The sequence below is a fragment of the Tenrec ecaudatus genome, chromosome 13 (assembly GCF_050624435.1).
Source record: "Tenrec ecaudatus isolate mTenEca1 chromosome 13, mTenEca1.hap1, whole genome shotgun sequence".
NCBI lineage: Eukaryota > Metazoa > Chordata > Mammalia > Afrosoricida > Tenrecidae > Tenrec > Tenrec ecaudatus.
In genome coordinates this window covers 36,348,231-36,366,227 of record NC_134542.1, presented here as the reverse complement: position 1 = coordinate 36,366,227, position 17,997 = coordinate 36,348,231, and the positions used below count along the sequence as shown (strand labels likewise).

General features: G+C 40.4%; 1 protein-coding gene across 1 annotated transcript in view; it reads left to right on the top strand.

Annotated features, from left to right (window-relative positions):
- The window catches only part of BMPR2 (bone morphogenetic protein receptor type 2), a 156,029-nt gene that overhangs the window by 124,489 nt on the left and 13,543 nt on the right, over positions 1-17,997 (top strand). Inside the window, exon 10 of the mRNA XM_075529307.1 lies at positions 17,241-17,377. Within this exon, the coding sequence (XP_075385422.1) occupies positions 17,241-17,377 (137 nt within the window). The remainder of the gene's footprint in view (positions 1-17,240; positions 17,378-17,997) is intronic.

The window sequence follows — 17,997 nt, the reverse complement described above, 5'->3', positions numbered from 1 at the left end:
GAGAAGGTTTCTGTGGTCTGGTTAGCTACTGGAAGAGGCGTCTAAGGAACTGAACGAGATTGAGAAGTCTGAGAAGGAAGCAGTAGGAATTTACATGGAAAGATGATTTAATTACGGAGATATTTGATTGGGGTACTGGGAGACTACTGAAGTGTTTGTTTAATGGGTTGTTGAGAGAACTAGGATTAAAATGATTATTTGGAAGTTATCTATATAGAGATAATTGAGAACATGCTAGTAGGTCATGCCTTTAAGGGAGTGAACAAACAGAAAGAAAAATTGGCAATTAAAGATTAACTATTGGGGTCACTACAAGAAGAAGACACATGATCAGTGTGTTAATGACATAATCTGGTGTCAATTTGGACTTGAGAGGACTAAGAGTGAAGGGGTGGAGTCTAGTCTGTCAATCAGGTCATAGCCTTCCCCTGAAGATTCTGGGAAGTCCTATATTTCCTTCTTAGAGGTGGGAGACACTCTCTCTCTCAACTCACTCCCTGATAGATGCTCTATTGACTAGACACATGGCACTATACTGATAGTGCCCTGAGAACTGGAGGAGCCACATGGAGGCCCCTGCCAGTGCTGAGATTCTTCTACCACCACTGGGTGCACAAGACTTTGCATCCACTGGCCTGTGATCTTCCTGTGTTTTGTGAGTCTGAAGAGGACTTTATACATTGGCATCATTCATGTGGGCTAATGTCGGACTTATGGACTTGATCTGGACCGGGCAGGGATGTTTTCTGAAATCGCTCTTGTATATAAAGCTCTTTCTTACACACGTATGAGTTTTCCTGGATTTGTTTCTCTAGTCTACCCAGACTAACACAAGCAGGAAAATAGAAAAACCTGTGTCTTAGAAGTCAGTGTTAAAGAAAACTTGATGAATCAAGATGGATGGCAATAAACCCCTGTCATCAACCAATTCCGTCTTTTATTAAGCCTATACAGAGAACTCTTGAAAAAATTTATTAATGCAATGTTGTAAAAAGATCATATAAGGTATTAATAAACCTAGAAATAGCAAATATTAAAAATTCATATAAATATTTTTAATCGATTGTATTATTTTGTTATTAATTAGAAGCACTATGTAAAATTATTAAAATGCTGCAATATTTTCAGATAGAGAGAGGAAAGGAAAAGACACGAGAGAAAAAGAAGAGGGCGAACATGAATAATTTGAGAAGGGTACCAAAGAAATGCCTAACTGCTGGAGACATAATTAAAAAGTGACAGATGGGATGAGAGGCAGTGAATAGTGTCTGATATTCTTAGATATGCTATCTATTCTGGACAATTTGAGAGAAAATGAGATAGTTAAAACTTGTCTTGAGCAATCCAATGATTATATAAAGTTTAAAAGATTGTACAAGCCTCCAATAAAATGATTAAGAAAATAAATAAAGTTTAAAAGAAATCCAGTAAGATGGGTATCTTGATGGTTTTGTTTTTCATTAGTACCTATTTTTGCACATTTGGTTCTTAAAACTAAGGTCCAAGCAAGTATCTGGAACAATTAGATTTAGAGCTGTGTAGACATAGTTGAAATGTATTTGATGATAATTATTGTCATCCTGATTACAAAATAAGGTTGCACAGATGGTACCCGGCTATCAGAAAGAATACTGTCTGGCCTGAAACTATCAATCATTTTTGTTTTGTTTTGTTTTTTTGTTTTCTGTTACCCTATGTTTGTCTATATAAGATAGGACAAACAATCCTGAGGAGAAAACAAGGGGACCAGCAGTGCTCGGGGGGACATGGGAGAGGAATGGGGCGGGAAGCCAACAAACTGAGGGATGAAGGAACAAGAGATCTAAAAAATGATGGCAAGGAGGCTTAGTGGGGATTGATCAAGTGCAGTGTATCCAAGAGGAATTACTGAAAGCCGAGTGAAGGGTGAGCATGATAGTGGGACAGGCAGAAGGTGAAAGGAAATAGAGGAAAGAAGTAGGAATCCCCTTCAGGACCAATAATGAGGGTAGCGATTCCAGGAGGGTAAGGATAAGGTGGTAATAAAAGGGTAATCGATCACAGTGATCTACATATAACCCCCACCCAGGGGGAAGGACAACAGAAAAGTGTGTGAATGAAGGAAGACAGCAGTTGTTTAAAGACATGAAAAATAATAATTTATAAATTATCAAGGGTTCATAAGGGAGGGAAGGTGAGGGAGGGAGAAATGAGCTGATAGCCAGGGCTCAAGTAGAAAGAAAATGTTTTGAAAATGATGATAGCAACATGTGTACAAATGTGCTTGACACAATGGATATATTGTGGATTGTGATAAGAGCTATACAAGCCACCAATAAAATGGTTTATTTTTTTAAAGATATTTTTAGCGTACTATCAAAGGTGATCAAATAAAAGGCAAGATGAGTAACATGAAGGAAAAAAAAAAGGAAGCAAAAGCTATTTATAGAGGTATAGCTACAGGCATGTATACATGTAATACATTAATTTATAATGAAAGTTATAGAGGCCAATGTGCATATATTTATGTTCAAGTATTAAGATAGCAGATGGGGGAGCAATAAGTGATCCAAAATCAGTAGCAAGGAGGGTGTGAGTGGCCTGGTAGGGATTCAGCAAGGACAAGGTAACCTAGAGAAATTACTGAAACCCAAATCAAGGCTGAGCATGATTGTGGGACAAGAGGAAAGTACAAGGAAATAGAGAAAAGAACTAGGTGACAACGGATATTTATAGAAGTCCAAAGACTGGAATGTACATATGTAAATATATTTATATGAGTGTAAGGAAACAGATCTATGTGCATATATTTATAGGTTTAGTACTAAGGCAGCAGATGGACATTGGGCCTCCACTCAAGCACTTACTCAGTGCAAGAACTGTTCTATTAAACTGGCATTCCAGGATACACACCTTCCCTACATGATTGCTGCAGAAAAGTGTGTGCATAAGCAAATGTGGTGAAGAAAGCTGATGGTGCCCGGCTATCAAAAGAGATAGTGTCTGGGGTCTTGAAGGCTTGAAGTTAAACAAGCAGCCATCTAGCAGGGAAGCAAATAAGCCCACATGGAAGAACCACACCAGCCTGTGTGATCATGAAATGTCAACAGGATCAAATATCAAAGCTCCACAACAAATATATCTATATAAATGAGGGGGCTTAGAGTGGAAACCCAAAGCCCATCTGTAGACATTTGGACATCCCCCCATACAACAGTTACAAGGAAGGGATGATTCAACCAGGATGCAGTGTAGCACTGACACAACTCATATCATTCCTCTAGTTCCTGAATGTTGTGCGTGCCCTCTCCCTCCCCCCCCCCTACTGCCCCCTACCATGATGCAGTTCTACCTTACAAATCTGGCTAGACCAGAGTATACACATTGGTACAGATAGAGCTTTTCACACGTGAAATTCAGGACAGAGAAAACCCGTAGGAACCGTAGTGGGAGTGGGGGAAAAGGAGGGGAAGTTGGAAGTGAGGTTTCCACATAGAAGGAGAATACCAGCTCTGTATTATCCAAGGATTGTAAATAATATCCAAGATCAGAGGAGGAAGCTGTATTAAAGTTTAAATTCTGAGCATCTAGTTTACAGGAGGCTATGAAAACGGTGAAAGCTTGAAATTGGATTTAGCCTCCATTGAATTCCCAAGGTCCTTCCGCCACCTTAATACTGAACCTGTAAATATAGACACATAGCTCTATTTCCCCATCCTCATATATATATTTGCATGTACATGTCTTTGTGTAGACCTCTATAAATGCCCTTTGACTCCTAGCTCTTTCCTCCTGCCCTACTACCATGCTCTGTCCCCACCTGGGTTACAGCTATACATCTTCTTTGCCTAACCTTACCCTTGATCATTCCCTACCAGACCTGCTACGCCCCCCTCACCACCATTTTGGGTCCCATGTTGTTCCCTTGTCCCTGTGTTTGTTAACACCACTCCCTTAACCCCCCCCACCTCCCCCTATCCCAAGTCCCCCCGGAACTGTCAGTCCCGTTGTTTTTCCTCCAGATAGTTCATCCAGCTGTCTTATTTAGACAGACCTGTGGAGACAGTAACATGCACGAAAACAAGACAGAGGAAAACAAAGCAACAGTATACAACCAGACAACAAAACAACAACAAACCACTGACAAAGAACAAAACACTTCATGAAAGAAAAGCTTGTAGTTAGTTCAAGGATTGTTTGTTGGCCCTTAGGAGTGTTTTCCAGTCCAGTCTGTTGGGGCACCACGCCCTGGCCCCAAAGTCCACTTTCAGCATTCCCTGGGGACCTTGCCACTCCACTCCCTTGCTGTTCCGCTGCACTCCCCTAGTGCTTTGCCTCGGTGTGGTGGGATCAGTCAGGTGCAATTCGCACATTGTGTCTCCGGTGCTGTCCCCTGTATCGCCCTTGGTCACTAAGGGGCATCATGTCTCATAGTGGGGCCAGCCATGTTGTCCTCTCTGTGGACTGGCTGCTCTACTCAGGAACATCATCCTCATGGCCTGGTGGGCTAGGCTGTGCTCCACTCTCTCCTCCTCCCCCTTCATCTGCTCCCATGTGCTCTGATCAGCTATGTCCATCTCCCGGAGCTGCAGAATCAATGTCGTCCTTTGAAACAAATTCTTTTCGGGGGAGGGACAGGAATCCACTTAATTTTTGGTGCTAGGGCCAGCCTCCCAGACCTCTCCACTGGTTCCCTACATGCCGGGATGTTGCATTCACACCTTGCGGCACTGGGTTGAAGTCTGGTCCCACTTTCCCTGTGGAGATATAAACAATACCCTCCCCTTGGGTAGGTTAGTGCCCCATGCCCCCACTCCCCTTTTCTTCCTTATATTCATCCTTTTATTTTTCTTTCCCCGCCTCCTCCACCATTGACTACCATGTGCATCCCTGGTTTTGATCTGGTCTCTGCCATACTACATAGTCTTCGCCCTCAAAATGTTTGTATACAGTATCTTTTTCCCTATGCCCCTTTTGCATATTTTTTAATACTTACCTCAGTGGGCTCATGTTGTACTTGTCCTTTTGTGCCTAACTTACTTCACTTAGCATGATTTCCTCCAGTTCTTCCCATGCTGCTATGTGCCTCATACGTTCATCACTGCTTTTTAGTGATGCGTAGTACTCCGTTGTATGTATATACCACAGTTTTTTAATCCAGTCATCAGTTGATGGAAATTTGGGTTGCTTCCAGCTCCTTGCAATTGTGAACTGTGCCGCAGTGAACATTGGAGCACAGATGTCTGGCCTTGGTTTGTTTCTTGCCTCTTCTGGTTATATGCCCAGTATGGGGATTGCTGGGTCATATGGTAACTCTATTTCCATCTGTTTTAGGTATTGCCAGATTGATTTCCATAGTGGCTGTACATACTTACAGGCCCACCAGCAGTGGATGAGAGTTCCTGTCTCCCCACAGTTCCTGCAACACTTGTTGATTTCTGATTTTTTGAATTGGACTACCTTTGAGGGTGTCAGGTGGTACCTCATTGTTGTTTTAATTTGCATTTCTCTTATGGCTAAAGATCGGGAACATTTTCTCATATGTTTGTTGGCCATTCGGATTTCTGCCCCTGTGAAACTTCTGTTCAAGTCCTTTGCCCACCTCTCAAGTGGGCTATTAGTTTTTTTTCTTTTTGTAAGCTAGCAGAGTATTGTAGATTTTAGTAATAAGGCCTTTGTCTGATGTGTCATTGCTAAAGATGCTTTCCCAGTCTATGGACTTTCTTATTACTCTCTTGGTGAATTCTTTCGATGTACACAAGTGTTTTATCGTCATTATATCCCATTTGTCAATTTGTGCCTCCTCTTTGTTTGTGTCCTTCCCTATTTCTGATAGCCTGTGTATTCCCTGCGCCAAAGTTCTCAAGTTGGTCCCAATTCCCTCATTGATGGCCCTAATAGTTTGGGGTTTAACTTCAAGGTCTGTGATCCACTTTGAGTTTATTCTTATGCATGGAGTAAGCTAAGGGTCTTGCTTCATTTTTCTGCATGTTGATATCCATTTTTTCCAGCACCACTTGTTAAAGAGGGCATCTGCTTCCCATTTGATTTTTTGGGGGCCCTTATCAAAGATCAGCTGTCCGTATGCTGATACCTTTATTTCTGGGTTTTCAGTTCTTTTCCATTAGTCTGAGTATCTGTCATTGTACCAATACCATGCAGTTTTGAGAACTGTGACTGCATACTATGTGCCAAAGTCAGGTAATGCAAGCCCTCCCACGATGTCCTTCTTCTCGAGGAGTTCTCTGCTAATTCTGGGCTTCTTCCCTCCATATGAAGTTGGCAATCAGTTTTTCCATTTCTTTGAAGAAAGATGATGGTAATTGTATAGGGATGGCATTAAACTTATATAGTGCTTTTGGCAGAACTGACATCTTAACTATATTAAGTCTTCCAATCCAAGAGCATGGGGTATTCTTCCATTTGTTGAGGTCGCTCTTGGTTTCTTGTAATAGTGTTCCCTGTATAGATCTTTTGTTTTTTCAGTCAGGTGTATCTCTAGATAATTCAATTTGTGTTTGGCTATTGTCAAGGGTACCACCTTTTGGATCTCTTCTTGTGTGGTCTTATCTGATGTGTATAACAGTCCGATGGATTTCTGTTTGTTGATATTGTATCCTGCCACTCTGCCAAATTCCTCTATTGCTTCCAGTACTCCCCTTGTGGAACTTTTGGGATTTTCTATATATAAAATCATATCATCTGCAAATAACGATAATTTCACCTCTTCCTTCCCCAGACGAATACCTTTGATGTCACTTCTTTGCCTTATGCTATTAGCTAAAACCTCCAGCACGATATTAAATAGGAGTGGGGACAAGGGGCATCCTTGTCTGGTCCCCTTTTTCAGTGGGATTGTGTTAGTCTTATCTCCATTGACTACCACTTTGGCTGTTGGTTTTTCATAGGTAGCTTGTATTGTCTTGAGGAACTTTCCTTCCATTCCTATCTTCGCAAGTGTCTTAAACAGGAATTGGTGTTGGATGTTGTCGAATGCATTTTCTGCGTCTATTGATATTATTTGATTCTTACACTTTTTCATGTCAGTGTGACGAATAATACTAATGGTCTTTCGTATGTTGAACCATCCCTGCATCCCTGGTATAAATCCCACTTGGTCATGGTGAATTATTTGTTTTATATACTTTTTTATTCTATTGGCCAGTATTTTGTTAAGGATTTTGGCATCGATGTTCATTAAAGATAATGGTCTGTAGTTCTTGATTCTTATGGAATACCAGCCGGGTTTTGGTATCAGGGTTATGCTAGCTTCATAGAAGTTCGTGAGTTTGCTGTCTTTTTCTACAAGAGTTTGTGTAGGATTGGTGTTAGTTCTTCACTGAATACTTGGTAGAATTATCCTGTGAAGCCATCTGTCCCAGGGGATATTTTGGGGGGTAATCCCTTGATAATCATGTCATTTTTTTTCTATTGATAAGGGTCTATTGATATTCTTAATGTCCACCGAGGATAGTCTAGGGAGGGATTATTTTTCCAGGAATTTGTTCATGTCTTCCAAATTGTTAAATTCATTGGAGTACAATCCTTCATAGTACTGTTTAACTATCTGTTTGATTTCATTAGGGTCTGTTGTAATGACCCCTCTTTCATCCCTTATTCTTGCTATTGAGATTTGTTCCCTCCTTTCTTTGGTTAGGTTTGCCAATGGTCTATCGATCCTGTTTATCCTTCCAAAGAACCAACTTTTAGTGATATTAATTTTTTCCATAGTTTTCTTATTTTCCCTCTCCTGCATCTCTGCCCTGATTTTTATCATTTCTTTTCTTTTGCTATTAGTAGGATTGTCCTGCTGACTCTGCTCTAGTTTTCGTAAATTTTGTGTTAGCATATCAATCATGAGTCTCTCTTCCTTTCTTAGGTGTGCATGTATTGCTATGAAACTTCCTCTGATGACTGCCTTTGCTGTGTCCCATAAGTTTTGGTACGTCGTGTGCTCATTTTCGTTGGTTTGTAGAAATTTCCTGATTTCATCTCTGATCTGCACCAGTACGCACTCCTTTTGCAATAGAGAGTTATTCATTCTCCAATTATTTACTCTTATTTTCTTTGTCTTCCTTTTGTTGATTTCCAGTCTTATGGCACAGTGGTCAGAGAGAGGTCTGTATTATTTCAATGTACTTAAATTTATGTAGATTTGCATTATGCCCCAGCATGTGGTCTATCTTCAAATATGTGCATGGGGACTTGAAAAGAATGTAAAATTTTTTATATTTGCATGAAAAGCCCTGTAAATATCTATCAGGTCAAATTGTCTAATTGTGGAGTTCAGCTCTCTAGTCTTCTTGTTGAATTTCTTTCCCTGTGATCTATCTTTCTCAGTGAGTGGTGTGTTGAAGTCACCCACTATAATTGTCAAGTCTGTGATTTCTTTCTTAATCTTTTGGAGTGTTTGGTTGATGTATTGAGCTGGTATCTCATTCAGGGAATATATGTTTACAGTGCTTAGTGGTTCATTGTCTATATTCCCTTGAGCATTATATAGTGTCTCTCCTTATCTCTTTTTATGGTTTTCACTTTGAGGTCAATTTTATCCGAGATTAGGATTGCAACCCCTGCTTTTTTTGTATTGCTGTTTGCTTGGTAGGTCCTTCTCCAGCCTTTGATTCTCAGCCTATTTTTGTCTGTAGCCTTGAGATGTGTCTCCTGTAGGCAGCAGATTGATGGGTTGTGTTTTCTAAGCCATTCTGTTAGTCTCAGTCTTTTAATGCCTGAGTTCAGGCCATTGATATTCAGGGTTATTATCTCCATCTGTGGACTCTGTGATGCCATTTTACATCTTTTGTGTTGGGAGTTTTCCCACTTTCCTTTCTTATTAGTGTGTGTTTTGTGTGTGTATCATTCTTGACTTCTTTCCATCCTTAAGCCATTGCTATCTTGGGGTCTGTTTTCTCTTTGTTGCTCTATGGGTGAGGTTGTTCTATGTGACGGTCTCTTATTTATGCTTGGTGAGTGTTCTGCCCATACTGTGTCAGCGAGGATCTTTTGTAAACCTGGGTTTGTTGTAACGTATTTTTTGAGTTTTTCCTTGTCTGGGAAGACTTTTACTTCTCCATCGATCTTGATCGATAATAATCCAAGAGTATTCTTGGATTTGCTTTGTTTTCCTTCAATTTTTGGAATATCTTACTCCACTCTCTCCCTTTTTTCATAGTTTCTGCTGATAGGTCTGAGCATATTCTTATGTGGGAACCTTTATATGTGATTGCTTGTTTTTCCCTAGCTGCTCTCTTGATTTTCTCCTTTTCCTCAAAGTTGGATAGTTTAACTATTATGTGCCTTGGTGATTTCTTCTTGGGGTCCCATCGTGCTGGTGTTCTTTCAGCCTCCTGGATGGTTGTCTGGTTTTCATTCATTAGGTTGGGGAAGTTTTCCTCCAAGAATTCTCTCGCTATTGTTGCAGATGACTTCTTTGTTGTGTCTTCCTCCCGTAGGCCAATAATTCTAATGTTGTTCTGCTTCATAGAATCAGACATAGCTCTTAGGTTTTCCTCAGCTTCTCTGATGCTCTTATTAGATTTTTGTTCACGTTTATTAAAGTCTGCTAGGCTGTCCTCCAAGTAACTGATGCGGTTCTCTGATTCCTCCAATCGATTCTCAAGGACGGTGATTCTGCTATTGTTTTTCGTTATCTCCTCACTAAGCTCCTGTAGTTCCCTTTGGTGTATGGCTTTTATCTCCTCTATCGTTTCATGCTTTTTCTGTATTGTTTCCCTCATATCCTGCATGGCTCCAAGCAGCATTCTGAGAATTTCTTTGTGTGGCATCTCAATGTCTGTTTCTTCTATGTATGTTGTTATGTTCAGGACATCTTCTGCCTTTGCCTTTTGTTTCTCCTGTTTTTTTCCGTTGGGGCTGATGGTTGTTTGCGTTGAGTTGTTTTAGAGGGAGACTTATAGGAATTCTTCTTTGAACTGCCTAGAGCTGATTTTACTATGGGATTAACCTTCCACTTTATCTCCCTGTGGCTTCCCTATCAGGGGAGTGTCCCAGATGGCAGATCTGCCGCCTGCCCCAGTGTTGCAGAGGCTGGGCTGAAGTTCCTGCTATTGGTTTGAATATTGATGGTGGGAAAATTTAATGAAAAGATTTATGATAGTTTTTCCACAAACTTTCTGATGCTCCCTTTTATGAAAATAAGCTATCTATCATTGAGGTCCCTAGGTGGTGCAAATTGTTTATATTTGACAGCTAACCCTCCTAGAAGTGTCAGCAAAGATTGGCTTGACAGTTTCTGTTCATATTAAAGCCAAGAAAACCTAAGGAGTGGTTCTGCTCAGTAACGTGAGGTTGCCATGAACTACAGTTTACTTATCCTCTATTAACATTAGTCCATTATTGAAATAAATTGTCTTTTGTCTTATTTATTATCTAAGGGTTTTCTAGAGAAACAGAATCAGGAAGGGGTGTGTGTATGTTTGTCTGTATTTTAAGCTAAGTGGAAAAGAGATTGAGAGTCATTTCTGGGAATTGGTTCACACAATTATGAGAGCCACCAAGTCTTAAATCTTTAGGTAAGAAGACACTCTGGAGAATTTTGCATTCTTATATTCCTAAATCTATAGGTCAAGCACAGGAAGGATGAAGGAGTGAAGGGATTCTGGCAAGATGTCTGTCCAGAATCTAGAGGAAGAATACATCCTAGGGAAACTTCTTAAAGCCTTCATTCAGATGATTGGATGAAGTCTACCCACAATATGGGTAGATTTGGTGTAGTGGTTATGAATTGAGCTGGGATCTGCTATTCGAGACAACCAGCAATTCCTTGGAAGAAAGGCTGGGCTGTCTACTTCTGTAAACAGTTTCAGTCTCAGAAACCTACACAGTCAATATGAGTCAACAGTGCCTTGATAGCAGTAAGTTTAGTTTACTTAAGGCCAAATGACTTAATCCCATGTTAACTTCATAATAGCATCTACACCTGTGGGTTGCAACCCCTTTGGGAGTTGAATGACGCTTTCACAGAGGTTGCCCAATTCATAACAGTAACAAAACTACAGTATGAAGTAGCAACGAAAATAATTTTATCATTATGGTGGTTCTCCACAACATGAGGAACTGTATTAAAGGGTCATAGCATTAGGAGGGTTGAGAACCACTGACCTACACTAACGTGTGACCAAATAACCACTATAACCTAGTCATTTTAACACATAAAATTAGCGACACATATTTTGCAACTATTTTAAGTAAGGCATTTAATAATAATGGTGGCGTAGTGGTGACACGTTGAGCTATAATCCACAAGGTCAGCAATTCAAAATCACTAGCAACTCTGCAGGAGAAAGACAGGGCTTTCTAAAGAATTATAGTCTTGGAAACTCATAGGGGGTAGTTCTACCATGTCCTATAGGTTTGCTATGAATTGGCACTGACAATGGCAGCAAGTTGAACGTTAAGCCCTCAACACAGCCCATTTGTACCTAAAAATATTTTGAAAAAGAAAATATGACACAATTTGTGTTAGTCTGGGTTGTATAGAGAAACAAATTCACAGACACTCATGTGAGAGTTTTATATGTAAAAGCAATTGTATTTTGGGAAAACATCGCAGCCCAGTCCAGATCAAGTCCATCCAATGCATCAATATTCATTAAGGATATTGGTTTGTAGGTCTCGATTCTTATGAGATCCATGCCCAGTTTTGGTGTCCGGGTTATACTAGCTTCATAGAAGGAGTTCGGGAGTTTGTCATCTTTTTTTATGTCCTGGAAGAGTTTGAGTAGGATTGGTGTCAGTTCTTCCCTGGATGGTTGGTAGAATTCTCCTGTGAAGCCATCTGGTCCAGGGGATTTTTTTGTTGTTGGTAATCCCTTGATAACCTTGTCTATTTCTCCTATTGCTATGGGTCTGTTGAGATTCTTAATATCCATCGGGGATAGTGTATGGAGGGATTTTTTCCCAAGTTGTTGAATTCATAGAAGTACATTCCTTCGTAGTACTGTGTAATTATTCATTTGATTTCATTAGGGTCTGTTGTAATGCCCCCCATTCTTCCCTCATCCTTGCTACTGAAATTTGTTCCCTCCATTCTTTGGTTAGGTTTGCCAGTGGTCTGTCGATTCTGTTTATCCTTTCACAGAACCAACTTTTAGCAGCATTAATTTTTTCCATAGTTTTCTTATTTTCCCTTTCCTGAATCTCAGCCCTGATTTTTAAAATTTCTTTTCTTTTGCTATTAGTAGGATTGTCCTATTGACTATGCTCTATTTGTAAATTTTGTGCCAGCATATCAATCATAAGTCTCTCTTCTTTTTTCATGTGTTTTGCTGTGAAACTTTCTCTGATCACTGCCTTTGCTTTGCCCCATAAGTTTTGGTACATTGTGTTCTCATTATTGTTGGCTTCTAGAAATTTCCTAATTTCATCTCTGATCTGGGCCAGTATGCACTCCTTTTGCAGTAGAGAGCTATTCATCCTCCAATAGTTTGCTCTCGTTTTCTTCATCTTCCTTTTGGTGATTTCCAGCCTGATGGCACAGTGGTCAGAGAGAGAGATCGGTATGATATCAATGTGCCCTTATGCCCCAGCATGTGGTCTTATCTTTGAATATGTGCCATGTGGACTTGAAAATAATGTGAATTTTTTTGTATTTGGATGAAAAGCTCTGTAAATATATATCAGGTCAAATTGTCGTGTTTAGAACGCTAGTCTCCTTATTGAGTTCCTTTCCCTTTGATCTGTCTTTCTCAGAGAGCAGTGTATTGAAGTCGCCTACTATAATTGTTGAGGCTGTGGTTTATTTTTTCATCTTTTGGAGTGTTTCGTTGATATATTCAGCAGGTCTCTCATTTGGGGAAAATATGTTTAAAAAGCTTACTGGTTCTTTGTCTGCCATTCCCTTGAACATTATGTAGTGTCCCTCCTTATCTCTTTTTATGATTTACACTTTCAGGTCAATTTTATCTGAGATTAGGATTGCAACCAATGTTTTTTTAATTGTTTGCATGGTATACCTTTTCCAGTCTTTGATTCTCAGCCTATTTTTGTCTGTAGCCTTGGGATGTGTCTCCTGCAGGTAGCAGATCGTTTGGTTGTGTTTTCTAAGCCTGACTGCTAGCATCAGTCATATATATATATATATATATATATATATATATATATATATATATACATTTTTCTTTTTTTTTTTTAATCATTTTATTAGGGGACCATACAACTATCACAATCTATACATACATCAATTGTGTAAAGCACATTTGTACATTTGTTGCCCTCATCATTCTCAAAACATTTTCTCCACCCAGCCCCTGGCATCAGGTCCTCACTTTTTCCCCTCACTCCCCACTCCCCCCTCCCTCATGCACCCTTGATAATTTATAAATTATTATTTTGTCATATCTTGCTCTATCCCATGTCTGCCTTCACCTACTTTTCTGATGTATGTTCCCCTGGGAGGTCACATGTAGACCCCTGAAATCAGTTCCCCTTTTCCAAACCACCCTCCCTGAACTCTCCCAGTATCACCACTCATACCACTGGTCCTGGGACCATCTGCCTTGGATTCCATGTGTTCCCAGTTCCCATCTGTACCAGTGTACATTCTGCGGTCTAGTCAGACTTGCAAGGTAGGATTCGGATCATGACAGGGATGTGCGGGAAGCATGTAGGAACTAGACGAAAGTTGTATTTTTCATCGTTGCTACATCGCACCCTGACTGTCTCATCTCCCCAAGACCCTTCTGTAAGGGGATTTCCAGTGGCCTACAAATGGGCTTTGGGTCTCCACTCCGTACTCCCCCATTCATTCACTATGGTAAGATTTTTTTGTTCTGATGATGCTTAATACCTGATCCCTTGACACCTTGTGATCGCACAAGCTGGTGTACTTCTTCCATATGGATTTTGTTGTTTCTAAGCAAATGGCCGCTTCAACTCTTTAAGACCCCAGACGCTATATCTTTTGATAGCTGTAGCCCCAGTCTTTAAATGCCTGAGTTAAGTCCATTGATTTCAGAATTATTACCTCTATCTCTGGACTCTGTGATGTCATCTTTATACCTTTTGTGTTGGGTGTTTTTCTACCTCCCTTTCTTATTGGTGTGTTGTGCATGTGTGTGCACATGTGTGAGTATTTCATTCTTGACTTCTTTCTACCTTTAAGCCAATGCTATCTTGTTGGCTGTTTTCTCTTTGTTGCTCTCTGGGTAGGGTTGTTCTATGTGAGAGTCTCTCTTTTTTTTTTTAAACAATTTATTAGGGGCTCATACAACTCTTATCACAGTCCATACATATACATACATCAATTGTATAAAGCACATCTGTACATGCAGTCTCTTATTTATGCTTAGTGAGTGCTGTTCTTCTGCCCATACTGGGTCAGCAAAGATCTTTTGTAGGGCTGGGTTGATTCTAACATATTCTTTGAGTTTTTCCTTGTCTGGGAAAACTGACTTCTTCATATATCTTGATAGATAATTTGACTTGGTAGAATATTCTTGGGTTTGTATTATTTTCCTTCAATTTTTGGAATATGTTACTCCACTCTCCCCTCTTCTTCATAGTGTCCACTGATAGGTCTAAGCATATTCTTATTTGAGAACCTTTATATGTGATTGCTTGTTTTTCCCTAGCTGCTCTCATGATTTTCTCCTTTTCCTCAAAGTTGGATAGTTTAACTATTATGTGCCTTGGTGACTTCTTCTTGGGATTCAGTCTAGCTGGTGTTCTTTTCAGCTTCCTGAATGGTTGCCTGGTTTTCATTCATTAAGCTGGGGAAGTTTTCCTCAAAGAATTCTCTTACTGTTGTGTCTTCCTCCGGTAATCCAATTATTCTGATGTTGTTCCTCTTCTTAGCATCAGACATAGCTCTTAGGTTTTCTTCAGCTTTTCTGATGAATCTTACTAGGTTTTTGTTCGCATTTCTTAAAGTCTGCTTGGCTGTCCACTAGGTCACTGGTGAAGTTCTCTGCCTCCAGTTGATTGGCGAAGTCCATGTGTCTGCTACTGTTTTTTGTTTTCTCGTCCCAAAGCTCTTTTATTTCCCTTTGATGTATCCTCTATAATTTCATCCTTTTTCTGTATTATCATACACACAACCTGTATGATTTCAAGCAGTTTTCTGAAAATTTCTTTGTGTGCAGATCAATGTCTGCTTCTTCTACACATATTTTTAGGTTCAGGACATCGTTTTCCATTGCTTTTTGTTTCTCCTTTTTTTTTCCAGCCAGGTCGCTCGGGCTAATTGCTGTTTGCATTGTGTTGTTTTTAAGGAGCCAGGTGCCATTTTCCAGGGAGTCGAAGAGCACTGGCTCTCTGTGGGACACTTGTAGGAATGCTTCTTCAAACTGTGTGCAGCTAATTTTGGAATTAGCACTATGGAATTGATCTACCACTTTATCTTCCTGTGGCTTCACTCTTTCCCTAGACAACCAGTATTCTTATTTGAAGGCAAGTTGGATGGTCCTCTCAGAGGACAGTGGTTGTGTTGTTGTGGACCCACAAGGATGGTGCTGTACTGTGTGATCTCACAAGAAGCCATGATGATGTTGCCCACGACAGCTTGGGGTGCCGTAGAGGGCGTGCAAGGGTACCTGCTGCAATGGGAGTGCCACAGAAGGCTGATGGGTTGCCCACTTTGGTGTATAGCATCGTGAATGGTGGGAAGAATTACCCTGGTCAGTTAAATCATGGCAGAGGTTCGCGCAGCAGCGTGGAATGTTGGCAATTGTGGGCCAAGCTGTCTTAGGCCATGTGAGGCACTACAGCAGGCGTGAGGGTTTCCTCAGTTACGTGGGACCAGAGAGGATGGATAGGAACTCCCCCAGCCACTCAGGCTGGAATTTCCCCAGGAAGAAGTTAGGCAGGATATCCCCTAGTGGAGGGTGGCCAGACTTTCCCCAGCCTTGGCCTACATTGCAGAGGGTGGAGTTCACCCAGCTGGGTGGAGGGCAGGCATAAATGCCCTAGGCTAAGGGGAGTGGCAGTGGTGTGTGAGGGAAAAGGGAAGACAAAAATAATACTAAGCCTGCTGAGACTGTGGGAGGATAGAGAAAAGAGAGGGAAACAAAAGTAACAATATAGCTGAGCCCCAATCCCTGAACGTGGGTTTGGAGGACTTAATCCCTGCCCCCAAGGTGGCAGCAAGCTGTGGCTGTGTTCCGTTAAAACCCCTGTGCCGTCTCCACATTACCCTGGATCTCGCTAAGACAGTGGTGGGGCTAAGATCAAATCATAGCCGGCCTCCACTGTGGTAAGCCCAAAGCCTCCAGCCCCTCAAAACTTAGTGGATCTATGCCTTCTTTATGATGCTCCTCCTGAGACCCAGTAGTATGGTATTTCCCTCTTAGTAACTCATGTGCTCAGTTCTGCAGAGTCCCTCTGGTATGTGTTACTCAGTCGCCATCTTGCCAGAAGTCCTTCCCCTTTACTCTTAATAGTCTCAAGTTGACAATAGATTATGTAACGACCACACAATTCCTTTGTTTATGGGGCATCAGAAATACCCATGTTAGACATCGAGGGCAGTTGGCACAACCTCATCCTTAAAGACAGTATTTATTCAATATCCTGTTTTGGTGAGTAGTGAATGACTGGGATCTTAAAAATTCATGAGAAACCATTAATCTCTCCCTGTCTGTTGGAAATTAGAGTGAAGAAAATTGAAGATAAATAGAAATAATTAGTACACTGGCCTAATGGACCACACAAACATAAGTTTCCACAATGCTGAGACCAAATAAGCTAGCTGGTTTCCAGCTACCATCACCAACTGCTCTGAGAAGGGATTGCATTAAAATCTCCTCTCTACAATGGGAGAAAAACTTTGAACAAAGCTCAAAATCATAAAAGAAAAAAGTTAAACCCCTGAAACTATGGCCCTTACTCACCCTTCAGGTCTAGAAATGAACTCACCCCTCTGGCTCAATTTTTACCCAACCACGCTAGACAGCTATAGACAGATCTAGGGTTGCAGTAACCCTAGAAACAGTAACCACTAGGGTTGCACATACTTCTTAGAATAATCAACTATTTAAGAAAAATCAAGCAGCATTTGCTGAAGGACAAAGTCCAGAAGAATTTTAAGAGAAGAAAGAATATCGATGGAAAAGACAGGGAGGAAATGGGGGGAGTGATGTTATACTGTGGGACTTTAAATCAATGACATGAAACCAAATGAGCATGAATTGTTCACTGGAAAATGGATTTTTTAAATTTACAATAAAATATTTTTAGAAATATCCCTATTCTATCATTTTATGATGATTAGATAAATTATTCTATCCTTTTCTGAAAATACACAGGTGAATCTGTACCAGAATACCAGATGGCATTTCAAACAGAAGTTGGAAACCACCCCACTTTTGAAGATATGCAAGTTCTGGTGTCCAGGGAAAAACAGAGACCCAAGTTCCCAGAAGCCTGGAAAGAAAATAGCCTGGTAAGAGAAAACTAAATTGTTAAAAACAGAACTTATGACTGAATATATTTGAATGCTGTTTGAAGAAATAATAGGGTGTTAATAATGCTCATAGTTCTTAGAATTGCTTAATGTCTAAAAGCCAGTGTATTTGATTTTTAGAATATTACATGTTTTCAACATAAGTGCCATTTATAGCAAGCTTAGTTTCAGTACTATTTAGAGAGACTAACTGATGTATCTGAAGTTCACCAGATTGGAATAGCAGCTGGAATAATTAACATGTTCATGGTTTGATATTATTGAAATGTCATCTTATTCTCTTGAAAGCAATACCAAAAATGCTAATTAGCACACACCAACAAATATAATGTCTATTAGATAGATAACCCTTCAGAAACAGTAATGCGAGTAAGGATTCTCTGAGGGAGCAGGAAATGGGGGTGGGGCTGTTAGCAATGATGACTGTATAACCCCACTTGAGTACAGTTAAGAGAATTGCAGGTGAACGGATACATGGCATGGTTAAGATACAGTAAATAATAATATTTATCAGTAGGGTTATTGGAGGTAGGTAGTAGGGGGTGGGAAGGGATAAAGGGGAGCTGATCTCAAAGCGTTCAAAAAGAAAGAAAATGTGT